This window comes from Hyposmocoma kahamanoa, unplaced genomic scaffold, assembly GCF_003589595.1.
Source record: "Hyposmocoma kahamanoa isolate Upper Pololo Valley unplaced genomic scaffold, ASM358959v1 117, whole genome shotgun sequence".
NCBI classification, from domain to species: domain Eukaryota; kingdom Metazoa; phylum Arthropoda; class Insecta; order Lepidoptera; family Cosmopterigidae; genus Hyposmocoma; species Hyposmocoma kahamanoa.
In genome coordinates, this window is record NW_020653397.1 from 2321303 (window position 1) to 2339099 (window position 17797).

General features: G+C 37.4%; 1 protein-coding gene across 1 annotated transcript in view; it reads right to left on the reverse strand.

Moving 5' to 3' along the window:
• The window catches only part of LOC113239919 (transcription termination factor 2-like), a 31604-nt gene that overhangs the window by 4696 nt on the left and 9111 nt on the right, over positions 1 to 17797 (reverse strand). The window contains exons 3-7 of the mRNA XM_026477080.1: positions 17130 to 17265; positions 16049 to 16236; positions 15475 to 15649; positions 12853 to 13016; positions 11572 to 11729 (exon numbers count right to left, since the gene is read on the reverse strand). Coding sequence (XP_026332865.1) covers positions 11572 to 11729; positions 12853 to 13016; positions 15475 to 15649; positions 16049 to 16236; positions 17130 to 17265 — 821 coding nt within the window. The remainder of the gene's footprint in view (positions 1 to 11571; positions 11730 to 12852; positions 13017 to 15474; positions 15650 to 16048; positions 16237 to 17129; positions 17266 to 17797) is intronic.

Sequence of the window (17797 nt, forward strand, 5' to 3'; positions counted from 1 at the left end):
ACGCTAGAGTAGAGGATTTTTGCGCACTAATGCGAAAAAAGATGGCATTCTGCCTGCGCAGAGTGCGAGAGAGTTCAAACAGAGTTCTCATAATGATAGGGGATAGGTGGGACTCCGATCTGCTTGCTAGGTTCACCGAACTTCAAGTCCTGGGAGCTCGGTGAACTTAGCAAGTATCATGTATCATTTCATTAATTCATTTTATTTTTAGCAGTACAATAGAAAGCTTGTAAGTTTACTAACAAAATGGACTGTGTATTATCTGCAATAAATGATTTTTATTTTATTTTTATTTCTTTATTTTTTTATAATACCGATTTCGTTTTCATATTTCCTTTGTCTTGGTCTCAACAGAGTCAGAGATAAATACGCGAGCACGGTTCTGATACACAATATTGCAACAGTGTATATGAAATAATAACAAATATTATAATGAGGGCACGTCTGCAAAATTACAATTTTTCAGACTGGCTGGCAACTTTTTCACGGTAAAAAGTCTATACTACCTAGTTTCGAATTAATATTTTTCCCGTACTAATACGGTTCTTGTGCTTGGGTCTTGGGCTTTATTTCAAATTTTTTTTTTTAAACCGAGATTAAAACTATTTGAAAAATGTATATCGATACTATGTGTCTTCTATTTAGTTAAGTTGATATAAAAAAAATAACATTGGTATATGTAAAGTACCTATTGAATACAGCGGTTTTATTGTAAAATTTCGAAGTTTGTGTTTTTTTTCTATCGTGATAATTTTTAGAAATCGTGTTTTCACACCGTATACCAATCAGTGTAAACCCTCAATTTTATTATATATTTTTTCAAAGTGATTGATACAACACTTGCACTGTTACGCGGAATCAAACAAAGCCATTTGAGATTGATTCAGATTCAGATTCATTTATTTCTCAAATATAACATTACAGTATAAATTGCACTACATGTCAAAGTATAAGAAATTATATTGAGATCGTCAGACAAAAAGGAAAATTATAAGAAAAGCACACAATAATTAGAAAATTAACAATTCATTATATAATATTGTTGTCATTAAATTACATATCAAATATCATTCTCCATCAAGGATCGTCATAAGTTGATAACTATACAAGAGCATGTTAATGCGGTAAAAATCAGAATAAAAATATAAAAATAGAAAATACTGAATTCGTTACAATTTAAAGTCCATAAATTCTTTTACAGAGTATATAGGATTTTTCAAGAAAAAGTCTTTCAGCCGGCGCCTAAATGTTTCGTCAGACGGTTCAAGTCTGAGAGTACACGGTAAAAACAGATTACTTAGAAAAAGACAAAATTCTTTTTATGAAGACAAATTTATTAAATCCAATAAATCGATCCTCTCGCTATAGACGCTAGAGAATAATTACTTGATAATAGTAAAAAAACGTCTCAAAAGTGTATTTTAGTTACAAGACAGAAATATTTAATCCAAGAGCAAATTAATTTACTTCAAGTCACAAAGCCACTCTAGATTCAACAAAATATTTATTTGTTATTAGAAATGTCCGATTTTGATTTGAAAAAGAGTGAGAAATTGAGAGGTACTTTATTATTTGACTGAAGATTTATGTTTTGTAATATCAAAAAGGGTAAATTTACAGGGTTATGGACCCAACGTATGTCTCACTAGCGTGAAAGCATACAGTTCAGTGCCAAAAAACCTTAAAGTAGCAGAAATAGGACGGATTCTTCTCAAATACCTGAGGACCATTCAGTACCGTATAAATGCTACAGCGGCAGAAAGCACTGATGATTCCAAATATATGAGATGACTTTATACTATTGAAGTTAACAAAACGGTAGCGCGTTTCAGAGTACAACTAATGCCATCTAGCAGTGGCGTGGTGGAAGTAATTGCATGCGTAATTTGATTTCATGCTGTAACCAAATTTCTTAAATTATGACTTAAATAACACCCTAACAAACTAGAGATACTACGTATTGTTTCTTTGGATAAATGACTGTTTATGATTTTTATGATTACAAGCACAAGTAAAAGTAATCGTTACCGCGTGCGCCTTCGGCGACATGTCACGACAACATTGACTATGAAAACGCAACGAAATGTTGCTTTAAGAATATACTCTAGAATGTAGAATATTAATCTGAATAGAAAACTACTTCTTTTTTTGTTTAAGAATATATTTTCTTAAATACACCCAAGAAATTTTGAATTCATTTAAGATTATTTAAATTTGATGTAAGAAGTAAAAATTTCTTGATGTAAGTAATGTCCAATTAATTGATTAGAAATGAAATAAAATCTTGAAGTGAACGTATTTGTCTCAAAGTTAGAATAAAGTTAAGAGTAAAATTGTATTAGAAAAAGATAAGCAGTATTTTTGTAATGACAATATTTTATTACTTTTAATAAATATTTTTTCAGAATTAGCAAATATTTTGAGAAATTGCTCTTTCTTATTAGTAGAAATCCTTTTTTTCTGTGTAGCGGGTAAACGCTCATAGTAAGTAGGTCCGATGACACGCGGGTTTTTCTCTGCAAGTGCCATGCGTCGAGGGACTGTTCTCAAATGACCGGTACGGCGAAGTGGGATGCCAGAAACATTTACAGTACCAAATGAAGACAGATTATTTCTAACGTACATTATAATTTCATATAAGTAGAGTGAGTAGTGCGTCATTTGTATCAACTGTATACAGTGATTGTATCGACTGTATAACTTTCATATGGTAAAAGTATTTTTTACGTATGGCTTTATTAACAAAGCAAGGCTACGAGCTGGTAATCACTTTGAAAAACACTAAAAATGATTGGATATAGGAAATGAAACTATTTTTCCGGATTTAAATCCCGTATATTTGTTTTTTCAAACAAACGACGAGTCAACCGTGACCATGGGACCCGTAAAGCGCCCGAAACGTCGGTTTGTTTGAAAAAACAAATATACGGGATTTAAATCCGGAAAAATAGTTTCATTTCCTATGTGTAACAATCGCGAAAACCTAAGAACTCGATATGATTGGATATTTTATAAAACAAGCTATTGGCCATACAATAAATATAAACGTGATATACGCGATGCTCGAATGGCCCCATTTAAAGTATTCATGCGATCGTGTTCTAGTTCAGTTAAGTTCCAGAAGTTCGGTTAATGCATGGTATTCAGGCAAATAGGAGTGAAGGTGAAATGCGAGACCGCCTTTTGTTTTCGAAATCCCAAACGTAACAAGGAAAACCAAATTCATGCAGAATTGACATAGGTATAATTAAAAAAAAAAATGTAACCCACGCTACTGTTTAATTTTTTCGCAAGGTGCAGCGCGGAACCAAGACACTATTATTCTAGTCCAAAGTTTCCTAAAGTGGACCTTATCAGCCCCGGTGAGCGCTGAAGAGTCCTAGGGCGGCGGTAGGGGCCTCGGAAGCATTTTATTTATTTTTTAAAGTTGTGGGCGTTGGCATTTTTTTTCTTGCCCAAATGGGCGGTGAGCTAAAAAGTTTACAAAACTAAAGTTCTAGTTGTAAGTCAAATAATGTGCCTGGTAGTAAGCGGTACGCCTGTCCATAACAGTTGCAGTACCTGGCGGCAGAATTTCAGTGCTTGGAAGAGATTCAAAAAGCGATTGTAAAATGTTTTAATTAAGTTTGCGTTTCCACAAACATGCCACATTCATCTCACTTTGGAAATAAATTCACTGTAATTCACGTTAATTTCTCAATACATAAATTACGTCCACCTCGTGGCGATCATAAAATCGTTTTGGACACACTACGGGACCGATTCCCTTGCTCCGCTTTAGTTCAATTTTGCTTTGGTTTGTGCCAGGCGAGGCATGTTAACGGCATTTTATAAATACATCACGCTGACGATGAATTGTAACTGTATCAATTTGAATAAACCGTATGGGAGTAGAGATACGTTTGTCTGGTTGAGTTCGTGCAGTGTTATATCGGATATGTAGTACCAGAGCTCATTTTGAAAGTGTTCGTGTAGGGTAGCACTGCAACCTACCTATTTCTGTTTCTGCTTCACATTATGTTTATATAAGAATATCGTGTTTATTAAAAACACTATGATATTCAACAAAAATATTTTATTATTTTTTGTGTTACCATGAGACGGGACGAGCAAGACGTGCGCGTGATGGTAAATGACACGCGAGTCCGTAGCAATTGCAGTACCAATCAGAGATTTGAATCGTAAAGAACTGAGGGACAGTGCCACTGCGCCAGTTACCCTGAGACATAAAGCTGACAAGTCCCATTTGCCTGTAATTTCACCAGCACCCTTATCCTTCATAACCTGAACGCTGTATTGAAAAAAAAAAAAATACAATTATTTATCCGCAAAATACATTAAATATATTAAACGTAGCTATGTATAGCTTCTTGTGAAAGAGTTCTAAGGTTATAAGGGTGCTGGTGAAATTACAGGCACATGGGACTTGTCAACTTACGTCTCAAGGTGACATATGCGGAGGCAGTGTCTCTCAGATCTGTCCGATTTAAAGCTCTCGAGTGGCACTGCAGTGCTATGGGCAGGTATGTCGCTTAACACTAGGCGCACGACGTGTTCGTCCTGTCACAACAATTAAAACAGACAACAGTAATGGGAAAAAAGGATGAAGACTCAGCAATGCTGATTTTCAGTCTTAACCCATCGGTGATATTATACTGAGGCTGTCTGTATTGTTGTTCTACCATCGCTCTGAGGGCGCGTTTCCATTATGTCGTAACTTTATATTTATCGTTGGACGACTGTCGCGTCTAGCTGTTTCCATATCACGACTGTGTAGTGGACTTTATTTTATTTTTGAACAACTGTTGTGTCTAGTTATTTCCACTAGAACGTGACGACAATTTATCGGTTCATGGCAGCCGGCTTGTCGTTTGCACGACAGAATCGTTTGAAGCTGCGATTATCTGTCGTCACATTTTTATCGTCACGTTTTTTATATGTCGTTCTAGCTCTTCCCATTGTCTCGACAGTATGTTGTCGTAATGTCAAAAAAGTCGTGAACGACCATTGACTTACAAATAAATGGACGACGGGTCTAATACAAAAACCACGAAAATATGTCCCAAGTCAACCTATTCGAAATTTAAATTGTTATGTCATCGCAGTATCGCGCTGTCCGTAGAACAAATGAAGACTAAAGCGGAGTGTCGCGCTCTGTATACGATTTTAGCGCCTTACAAGTGCGGACACTTTTTAGCGCGGACCCGACGTCCATATAATTGTAAGTCAATGTGAACGACAGTTCATCGTGTTGTTCTATGTGTGAACAACTTCATTTAAACATAAAAGACACGACACTTTAAACTGTACGAATCTGTCGTCATATCACATAATGGGAACACGCCCTTACGGAGCGTATTTTGTAGCGCTATAATAATGTTGATTGATATCCAAAAGACGTTTATTCCTCGTGAACATACTTGGCAACGGTGAGATATGTTAATTTGCTTTCTAAAATACCAGAACTACACGCGACAGACCGTTGAAAAAACTATTGTAATGAATGGAAAACATGTGGCAATCGTCGTGAGACATATTTTTTTTTTTCGTAAACTATTTGTTACAATTTTCCGGATGTTTTGATTATTAAATGCAATGTTAACAATCTACCTCCTCCTTTCTGGTTGGTTAGAAAATAAAACAATCAGATTACCTCAGCGAGATCACACCGGATTGCTTAGTTGCTTGGCAATAAGATTTTATTTCGTAGATTATTGAAATAAAAAAAATTATGACATTACTTTTTAATTTCTTTTATGAACCAGACAATCACACTGATTGTTTGGTATAAAATTAGCGAATTCACTGTGCTATGAATACTGTTGGGATATTTTCCGAAAACTTTGAAATGGTGGACATTTTTCCAGGAAAATTTCTGAAAAATTGGAAAAATATAATTCGGAGGCTCGTTTGTATTTTACAATTAGATATATCTTTTCAAGTTTTACTTAGTATGAGTTATAAAATGAAGCTGTGTAATTAAAAGCAAGTAGAGTAAAACGAGATCTAAATGATTTGAGTAAATAACAACGAAAAAAAAAATCATAGATAAAAAAGTCTTTATAATGGCTACATCGTTTTCGTTCAGTAATTTCAAATGTGGAAAAAATATAAGAAAAATATTCGTAAAAATTTTTTTCTGAACAATATGAATTTTTTGAAATTTGAAGTTTTCCATGACCTAACACTAGCTATAAGCAACAGAACAATAAAATTATAATAAACATAAATACGCAGTTTTTGGATTATCGCGTGCCATCGTCGCGAACACAGGACCTCATGATCAAACGCCCCATAGTGTTGTGCTACCGAAATTCATTTGCATTCTTATCACCCTCTCTTGTAAGCACAAAACTGAAGATCTTATTATTTAAGGATGCGTGTTAAATGAAAAGACGCGTAAAAAATTTGATAGGACATTTACAAAAACAAAACAATATATCGCTATTGTACTGGGAAAATAAAATATTAGGGGTTAAAGTATGAAATTGCCGTTTTATTGCAATAGGTTCTTTGAATTTTCATAGAATCTTCATGGTTTGAGGTTTTCGAATGAAACTTTTTTCAAATGGTTTCTGTGAAATTTTTTTTTTTTAAATTTGAAACATTTGAATATCGACTTTCAATTGTTTTTGTTATTCAATTTAGACAAGAAAGATGGATACTGCGAAAATTCGAGTGATTTTTGAATACGAGTTCCGACGCGGAACTAACGCGGCAGAAACAGCCCGCAATATCAATGCTGCGTTTGGAGAGGGGTCTACTAATGAACGCACCGTGCGATTTTGGTTTAAACGCTTTCGTGATGGAAATTTCGACTTAAAGAACGAGTCACGAGGAAGACCGCCCACACAGGTGAATAACGATGAATTAAGAGAGATAGTGGAAGCCGATCCTAGTCAAACTACCCAGGAATTAGCGGCATGGTTTAACGTTACCTTACCCACAATATTGACTCACTTGCGTCAAATCAATAAAATAAAAAAATACGAAAAATGGGTGCCTCATGATTTGACTGATCTGCAGAAAGAAACGCGTGTTGAAACTTGTGTTGCCTTGTTGAACCGGTACAGAAATGAAGGAATATTGGATCGAATTGTAACATGTGATGAAAAGTGGATTCTTTATGATAACCGGAAAAGAAAAATGCAATGGCTGACCCCAGGTCAAATGCCACAACAGTGTCCTAAAGCAAAACTTACCAATAAAAAGGTAATGGTAACTGTTTGGTGGTCTCAGCATGGTGTTATTCACTATAGTTTTCTCCGATCTGGTCAAGCAATAACGGCAGATGTCTATTGTGCCGAACTCCGAACCATGTTGACAAAACTAGCAGTAAAACAGCCCCGACTCATGAATCGATCTTCACCATTATTGCTCCACGACAACGCGAGACCTCACACAGCACGAGAAACCATTTTGACCCTTCAGGAACTGCAGTTAGAAACCATTCGTCATCCTCCGTATTCACCAGACCTTGCTCCAACGGACTACCATTTTTTTCGTGATTTGGACAATTATCTACGTGACAAGAAGTTTTCTTCCCAGGAGGCAGTACAAAATGCTTTCACACAGTTTGTGCAGTCTAGATCGTCGGAGTTCTATCCCAAAGGTATTAATAACCTTCCCATTAGATGGCAGCAATGTATAGATAATAATGGCAACTATTTTGATTAAATAAATTTGTTAAAAATTTAAAAAATAAACAATTTAGATTTTCAGTACAAATCGGCAATTTCATACTTTAACCCCTATTATTTCACAAAAAAATTATTTTGAAATAAATGCAATTGAAATTTTAACAACGAATGTTTCTTACAGATACCATGGTTGTCCGTTCATTTGTCACAGATGATTCTATACATTATAACCTTACCGAAACTATGTAAATATTTGCATTTTACATAGGCGTCTGTCGCGTTTAATTATAAGTCATTTTCTATAAAAATTCCAGATAATTGGTTTTCGCAGTATAACGATGATACACAAGACTAATTTTATCGAATTCGAAATTAATTTTATAAATAAAATCGCAATAACACCTATGAAGAAAATAGTTAGTCTTACAAAAAAAATTGAATATGGCCCATTACTTACCAACGCAAAAAAGAAATTTAGTTTTATAAATCACAAGAAGACCAATATGTAAATTTATTTATCAATAAAAGAGTGTGAGTTTTATAACGAAAACTGAATAATGCCCTCCATTTATGAAAGAGGAAATGAGATTTGTATACATATAAACAATCTTCGAGGGTTGCGAATTTGTACTGTCCGTTTGAAATTAAAAGAAAATATTTATCATTGTTCAATAAGGTTGTTTCAACGCCACTCATCCTGTTCGGTGGTCAAACCAGAGAGGACAGTGACAGATGCACAATGTTGGGCGACCGCGACTAATAGAGGAAAGTGTATCACAGTTAACTCACAATTGCAATTTAGCTTATGAATCATGGCCACATTCTAGACTTGTGACGTGTAACAAATCATTCTAATTTAACGATTAACTCATTGGACAGTATGCAACTGAGAAGCACTAAAGTTGAGATTGATTCATCGAGTATATAACCAGAAATAGAGACGAAAGGACATTTAATTTGTTTGAAAACTATTCTGCCATATCATTACTGTGACAACAGCGCTCCGATTGGTTAGCCCGAGTTCGAAACAATTGACGGGTGTCATCAACTGTTTCACTTCAAATCGACCAGTTAACTTGAGTTTTGCTATGATGGATGAAAATTGCAAAATTACATATTTAATTACCGACGAAATGTGATTCCGTTTGTTTTGTAATTAGACATTTTGCGGTTTTTCCCACACCACCGAATAGAACAGCACAGCATTGTTAGAGATATTATCTTTATTACAATAAATTCAGAATATTTTTTGGAATACACGGAGCAGTGTTGGGCGTTAATCAATTAAATTTCAATCAATAATTCAATCAGATTAAAAAATCAATTCAATTGAAATCAATTGCAATTAAATCAATTGCGACGCGTCGCAATTGATTTAATTGCAATTGATTTTAATTGCAATTGATTTCAATTGAATTGATTTTAATTGCAATTAAATTTGCAATTAAAATCAATTCCGGCCGGTTAGTGGGCCCCGGTTGGGAACCCCGCTTGGGGTCCCCGGTTGGGAACCCCGCTTGGGGGCCCCGGCTCGGGTCACCGGTTGGGGGCCCGGTTGGGGGGCCCGGTCGGAGGCCCCGGGCTCCCAACCGGGGCCCCAACCGGGCCCCCTAACCTGCCCCCAGCAGGCCCCCAACCGGCCCCCTAACCTGCCCCCAGCAGGCCCCCAACAGGCCGCCACACCCAAAGCCCTAACTCACCCCCATATGCCTTATCAATTTATCATAATTGTCAGTTTTAATTGTTAATTGTTAATCAAAAACATTGAAAAGATTGAAAATTGATTAATTGTTAATTGTAGATATTTGCGATTAACGATTGATCAATTGTTAATTGCGAGAACCGCTTGATACTACTTGATACGAACTACTTGATACGAGAAGATAAACAAGAATGATCGATGTATTCCCTGAAGTTTTGTCACGCATCCGGTGTAGCGAGAATTCGAATGACAAGTTTATCGTTGGTGAGTGTCATCGAGTATATAAGTAGAAATAGATACGAAGTAAGAGTTATCAGGCAAATGGGCCTTATATCACTTTATATATCAACTTCCCTTAGCGCTGAAATCACAAATTAGAAAGCTAAAATAGTGTACAAGTGCCCCAGAATGAATTCCGTTGCTCTGGTACTCATAGTAGAGGGAATTCCTTATTTTGGAATCAGACAATTGGTGTCTTTGTGTGGCACATTATTATTATTATTCTTTGTAGGAAGATTGCAATGCAAAGTGAAAAAACGCAATAAATTGAAATTCGTTATACAAACACCAGATACAACATCAGTACAATCAATACTCACACACATTGAGTATACAGAATGAGAGACGAAATAAGGGCCATCCATCCCTGGTAACTTATCAGGCAAATGGGCCTAATATCACTTTTGAATATCAACTCTCGTTTGCGCTGAAATCACAAATTAGAAAATTGAAATAGTACAGCGCCAACAACTGACTTGTGTGTACGTCTCCGTATATTCCAAAAATATTCTTCAATTATTTTAATAAAGATAATATCTCTGTTCCATTCGATGGTGTGGGAAGTTAAACTGGTCGACTTGTAGTGAAACAATTGACGACACCCGTCAATTGTTTCAAATCCGGGCTTACCAATCGGAACGCAGTTGTCACCGTAAAGACATGGCAGAATAGTTTTCAAACAAATTAAATGACATTTCGTCCCTATATCTGGTTATATGCTCGATGGTGAGTTTAAAGAGGGATGTAATTGTTAAACGTGGGACGGATTTATTATAAAATCTATGGACAAACAGAAAGCTATGTCAATTCTTGTTTTTGCAATAGTGAAATAACCCCCTTGGGGGCCAGAGTAGTTGCGATTGGCGGTGGCGTAGTAGTCACCTATTTTTAGTGATTATCAAGTGACGGGGTGACCCTGCGACATAAGTTGATAAGTCCCATGTGACTGTAATTTCATCAGCATCCCTTACCAAAACCAGAACGCAGTAATGTGAGTATTAAAGAATTCGAGCCTTCAATATGATCTAAGTGGGATGAGAAGTTGAGAATGATGATGTAATTTACAATTAGAACGGTGTAAACAAAGGTTAGTGTGCCGAATGTATAAAGTTGTTACACTGAAGACTTAAATTGAACTCCATGCTGCTTGCTATAATAAGAACGTTCCCACGTCCAAGTTGTCAAGGTTAATGATCTTTGAGTGTAACAGTACTTGTTCAAAAAAAAGGTAATCTGATTTTTTTACATAAAAATATGTTGGGCTTAACGGGTGTGACATGCGTAATACACGAACCTCAGCAAGTGGGTTCTCTAGCCTAACCGGGAGATGGTGAGAATGGAGTTGAGGTACAGCTCTACTCCATTCTCATTTTCTGCCGGTAGGCCCTGTTACGTTGAGGAAGACTGTGGTGCAAATCCCAGTGGGGAGTGCAGTCAACAAACGGACGAGAGAAAAGGGGGACTATCTATATGTTTCACGGTTAGGTAGTCTAGAAGAAGGGGACGGTTTCCAAAGGATGGCAGCGCACGATACCGCTCACCTGGACGCCTTGGGCAAGTGGATGGGTTTACTCGCCTAAAGTAAGGTCCATTGAAAACCAGCGTCACAGCCCATACTCGGCTGTGGCTTTAGCTGAATGTGATCTTTTTGCATACGCCACAGCCGCACACATGTCAGTATAGTATTAAATTATAGTAAAGTTTGTTGTTTCAATGTTAGCTACGCTGTTTTTTATTGTGTCAGTTTTGTTTTTATCTACACTACTTTTGTGTTTTTTTTTTATATTGCGGCGTTGGAATAAATGATTTCTATTTCTAACCCGTCAGTAAATATGGACACAGAAAAGATAAAGTGGTTACAACCTGCTCAAGACCAGGAAAGATGGCGTAAACTGTACGAAGCCTACACTTTAAAGGTTGAGAATGGCTAAAGGAGAAGAAATAAGTTACCTGTAAATGTGCACAGGTTTGGTCTGTCCGACGCGGTAGATGCGGTCCTGCGCCTGCTCCTCCAGCTGGGGATTCCAGTGAGGGTCCAGCAGGAGCAGATGGTTGGCGCCGCACAGGTTCAGCCCCACGCCGCCCGCGCACAGCGACAGAAGCATTACCTTGGAAAAACAAAATTTACTTATTATACAAAGATCGGCCAGTTATAAAAAAATCCTTCGATCCAACCGGATTCGAATAGAACTAAGCTTAGTTGGCATAGCGTCTGGCACGTTTTGGTAGAAGACGTCGGTTCGAATCCGGCCAGATCGAACAACAAACAAAAAGAAATTGAATATCAATTCAATAAATAAAAATAAAGAACATATTTATTCAAATAGGGGTAAATTGCTCGCCTGATGAAAACATTATGAAACCTGCATGTCGTTGAAGGTACACAGTCCTTGGAAAACGTATCAAGTCCCCTTATACGTATGTATGATGCTATACTTTCTTGTTTTTTAGCATGAGACAGAAGGCAATTTTGGATCTTTTATCAGGTGCCATTTTACGCCGTCATTTTGTAAGCAAAGCAATTTAATAAATACTGTAAAACTAAATTCTCAAACATATTCATTAAATTTATCTAATTCTTAAGTTTCTTTTACTCGAAAGCATCAACTACCTCCGTGGATGAACTACCATGCCGGTCTGCCACGCAGAGAGGTCTTAGGAGGTCTGCCACGAAAAAGCTATCACGACAGCTATCGTATCGATTTTTACATTAGTTTCATAGTAAAACTGACATGTGAAGTACGTATGAACTTTGTTGTCACGTAGTGTCGTATTGCGTGGTAGACCTCCAGGTTCGATTCCCGGGCCGGGATAAATATTTGTATGGCCTACATTTATTTTTCTCGTGAGTTTGGGTATAATTTGTGGTTGTCTACGTGTGTCCATGGGATTGCAGGGTTTCACTAAAAATTTAAAAAAGACTTTCCATCTTTACAATCTTAATCTATTTCCAAAATCTTGGACTGTAAAAGACTTAAAGAAACAGAGGTTACGAACTTTAAACAGAACCTTTTTATAAAATAATAACTTATTATTGTGTCATTTTTTTTTTAGTTTGTTATCTGTTTGTCTGAAGAAAAAGGTTTAACATCACTGCTTTTTCGTTTACGTTTTTCTTAATTCCAAAAAAAAGTATAGTGTGGGGAAACATAAGCCTAAGCCCTCTCCGTAAAGGAGACCCGGTCCGGGGTTGGGACGTATAATAGTGGTGAAACGGATTACATGACTTACCCGCACATTGGACTTCGGGTTGTTAATGGCATCAATGAGAGGCGGCCGCGCAGGTACAGGCACGCTTCCGCTCAACGTAACGTTCTTGATACGCTCCTTTTCTAACTCTGCTTCAACAAGACGCAGTACCGACGTCCATTGCGACACTACCACCGCTTTGTGGTCTGAAGTATAGATATTATATAATTAATTTATAAAACATTATAGTGCGCAGCATTCTGGGCGTTAAACGTATTGACCGAGTACGCAATAATACGCTGCGTTCGATGACTGGCATTGCTGATGTGGGTAGCAAAACAGCCAGGTTCAAATGGGATTGGGCGGGCCACGTTAGCTGGGTGCAACCCGAGAAGTGGGCGAACGTCGCCACTCCTTGGTGCCCGAGGAGGGAAAAGACGGCGGGGACGGCCGAGAAGGCGTTGGCTGGACGATCTTGACGGGTTTGAGTGTCAGTGCTGGGACATCGCCAAAGACAAGGACAGAGCAATGGGGTTCAGGGGCTGTTTCAAATACGCTGCATCGAAAATTTGCAATAACTTACCTACTTTAAACAACATATGAACGAAAAAATGTTGACAATGTTGAAAAAGTGCAGAAAGAAACACTACTGGACTATCCTTGTTTTGTGGCAATAGGTAATTAAATAAATGCTGCCATAGATTGGTTTAGAATTAGGGTGCACAAGGAAATACAAGGAAAGGTAAATTCATACAGAAGATGATTAGAAATGCCGTTAGAGTAGAGTGAAATGTACAATGATGTTTAAATAGAGATTATTTATTTAATTTAACTGAAAGGAATTATTTATTAATTCGACCCCTCCGACGTAAAGTATCGTATGTCGAAATTGCCAAGTTTACAGGGAAGCGTTTTAAAGTTCTGAATTCACTGAAACGAACATAACACGTAGAGTATTATAAAATCCTAGATATCGGTTAGATGATCTATGGTGATCACTTTTTCAGTGAATTCAGAACTTTAAAACGCTCCCCTGTAAACTTGGCAATTTCGACATACGATACTTTACGTAGGAGGGGTCGAATTGTTTAGACTTAGTTTCATAATGTTACCAAGTACTAAGTTTGCGAAACAAGCGCTATTACAAATGTTTTTGCAAAGATCAGGGACAGGCTGAAAACCTATGATAACCATATAAATGCTGAGACTGTCACAAATCATTTAATGTATATATTAATTTATTTTTGCATCTATAAGTAATCTCTTAAGTTTAGTTTAGTTATGTAATTAATGTGTGTGGAAATAAAAGGTTTAAAAGACAGAAGGCAATGGAGGATTTTGGGGGAAACCATTGCCAAGCAGTGGAACCTAATAAGCTAATTAAAAAAAGAGTCAAGTAGCAGCGTAGTGCGAGAACTGCTGTTGTCAGTTGAGTGGACGGGCGTTTCGACCAATCATTCTCCAACTAGGCTACCACTGCCCAACTCTCGCTACATACATTCAACCGACTCAAACGTATTTATGATTTCCTACAACACATCTCCAGTATGGAATTAGTTATTTGTTATGCAAGGCTGGAAAGTTGATGATTGACACGAGTGCTTGTATTGAAACCTGACTAAACGAAGGACTCTAAGGGTCGTATTCCAGAACTCTACTCAATACTGACTTGAGTATTGCAGTGAGCACTGAAAATCATACTCAAGTCCTTGCCATTAGTGTCGTATTTCCAGTGCTTGAAATCATACTCAAGTATGCTCAAATCCTGACTTGAGCATTGAGTAGAGTTCTAGAATACGACCCTAGGATTCAAAAAGATTCCTGAGCGTAGCGAGGGTTTCAAGGCACGAAACGCAAAACAACTTTGCTGCCGAAACACATAACTTTTGACTTCACTATAGCGAGGAAAATGGTAGATAAAAGAAAAACAGTTGAAGTGAAAAAAAAGTTTTTACAGTTTGAATGATTTTTATTATAATAAGCAATGTGAATAAATATTAATGAAATTAAATTAACGTAATAGAATTAATATGCTCATGTACAAGTTTATTTTGATTTCATAATTAATTTGTACTTTAAACATTGATTAAACGTACTTTAAACATTGTACGCCCGTAGCGGGTACATTGTGAGGACGGTTAGATTGGGAGGTGTAATTATGTTCATCACATTCACACAATAAATTCATTCTATTCTATTCTATAAGTATAACAAAACAGTTTTAATAAACAAAATTAGTTATCGTTGTCAATTTAATGTCAACGTAATTTACGACAAATTGCGTAGTTGAACGTTTATTTTCATCGAAAGAAAAAGTTAGGTACACCACAGGGCATTGTTATGGGCAGTTCGAATTTCATAAACTATTTTACTTTAACTGCCTCCGTGGCCGAACGGTTACCATGCCGGACTGCCACGCAGAGGTCCCAGGTTCGATTCCCGGGCCGGGAGAAATGTTTGTATGGCTTACATTTATTTCTCTCGTGAGTTTGGGTGTAATTTGTGGTTGTCTATGTGTGTGTCTATGGCACACGCGACACAGGGTTTCCCTAGTGCGGGGCTATGTTGAGTGTGTGCGTTATTTATTTATTATTATTTATTTTACGCGCAGATTTCTAATGAGAAAGAAAGCCTTTCCAAGCTAGTGGAGTGAAAAAAACTTACCCTTATTAGCAAACACATTTTCCCTCAAACAATTCATGACGGCGCTGATCTTCGACGACATACGCGAGAGTTCAAACACCGGGTTGTTGGGCGACAGGACAGAGCGAATGGCTTCGGCGGCCGTCGTGCTTTCTAGCTCGGGACCTTCGTCTTCTTCCTCTTCTTTGTTACGGCTCTGATATGGAAATCTTTTGTTAATCCTCACAAGGAATAGTGGTGATTACAATAGATCATTAAATGGTCGCAGTGGCGATGGATCGCATAGAACCTGAATAGCGCCACTCTAATAATAATAATAAGGTGAAGTGTTGCCTTTAACACTAATTCCTACGAATTATCAAACTTCTATCAGTGTTGCCGTTTAAAACCGTTCCTCGACCTGCGCAAAAGAACCGATTCAGCACGAAACAATTTTAAACTCGAGCTGAGATAATAAGAGGTTCCGGGATTGATTGCCAACAGAACCAATTTAGGAAACCAATTTGTCTAAATTTCCTTAATTTCGTTTCTCTGGCACTCATAGCAATTTCGTAATTAGAGAGCAAGTAGTTGGCGTGATTGTCTGCAAATGCACCTTTCTCCGATTGCCGTCTTCCAGAGACAGCTTATTGAGTTCGGCGAGCAAGTCCTGGCCCGCGTCCTCGGCGACGGCGTCCGCGGTGTCCTCGTCCAGCATGGCGGCGATGAGCCCGCAGTGGCAGCACACTTGGCGCAGGCGCAGGAGCAGCACTAAGATCTCGTGGGATTTCACCGGTTTTGCTCCTGCATCAGCATTTACGAAGAAAATTAATATTAAATAATAGACGTATCACAACAGTGGCGCTGCAACAATGCTGCTAAATATCCTTGTTGCGAATTATGTCGCGATTTTGTTTGTATTACTTTTGTTATATCATCAGCATTAACAAATTTAGTATGATACGAAAGTAGGGAACTCAGCCCGGGAGTCCAAGCAAGTGAGATATCAGGCGTCTGTTGGGAGTGCACTGGTTGTTCGGCACTACACTTGGTAAGTTTGCAAATTGTTTATTACTAACTTAGATACGGTATTTATTGTCTAGGCCGCCTGAAGATAGAGTATGACGAAGCAGTATTATATTTAAAAAGACTCGCCAGTTGTACTGAAGTAGAATTAATTTGGAAGAGGTATACGTGAAGAAAGATACTTTATTAAACGCCGTTGTGATTGGAAAGATACACTAGTTTACATTATGATAGAACCTTAGACGTAGCGACAATTGTATGGAAATTAGTAGTGACGCGGCAGCAGCTCCACAGTGATGCCACTGCATAGCATCTATAAGCGTCAAATTCGAAGGTGCTGTTATTATTATTAATACAAAGATCAAACAGATCCAAAGAAAAGTTCCATTGATCCGACTGGACATCGTAGCCACGTTGCGGCAACAGACGCTGGTTCGAGTCCAATAGAATTGATTGAATTCATTGTGGTTATTCGATCTTATTATTAATAATAATAGTAATTTTTAAGTTCATCGATACAATATGATATTCAATTATTTTTGTGAAATTACTCGACTAGTTTGTTATAATTATTATTAACACAAAGATCGAACACTTGGAAAAAAATCCCAATAAACCAATAGGTAGCAATAATACAAACAAGAAATATTATGTGACAAGTAATTGGTTACCTTGCAGCGCAATCATGCGCTTGTGCATCTTGTCGTAAGCAGAGTTCTTGACCGAGGAAGTCAGCGCGCCGTCGGCCTGCTTCTCAGCCCGCTGGTGCAGGAATTGCGCGAACAATGTCTTGGAGAAAACCAGCACCTGCGGAACCAGGATTTGTTGAAACAAAATCCAGCTTTTACTCGCAATTTTGCTTCACGCGGGCACAAACTATAATTATTTGCTTAAACTGCTAAACTCTATAGAAATGTAAAATACAATGTTTTACAAAGACTGCACATTATTTAATTTCAGGCCTGGCCCATTCTACACGAAATACAAATACATCTGGCTAAGGACAATGTACCTGAAATAACGTAAAAAAAATTTTTTTTTTTATTTTATTTCACAGCCCCGCAGTAGAGAAGCCCTGTGTCACGGGTACGAGTATGTCTTATGGCCACATAGACAACCACAAATTACACTCAAACTCAAGAAAGAAATAAATGTAGGCAAAACAAATATTTCTCCCGGCCCGGGAATCGAACCCGGAACCCTGCGTGGCAGACCAGTATGGTAACCGTTCGGCCACCGAGGCAGTTATTGATTATAAATATATTTACACAATCCCATTTCAGTATCTTTTTTTAATTAATGATAGATCATCGTAGATAGATTATTTAATGATAGATTA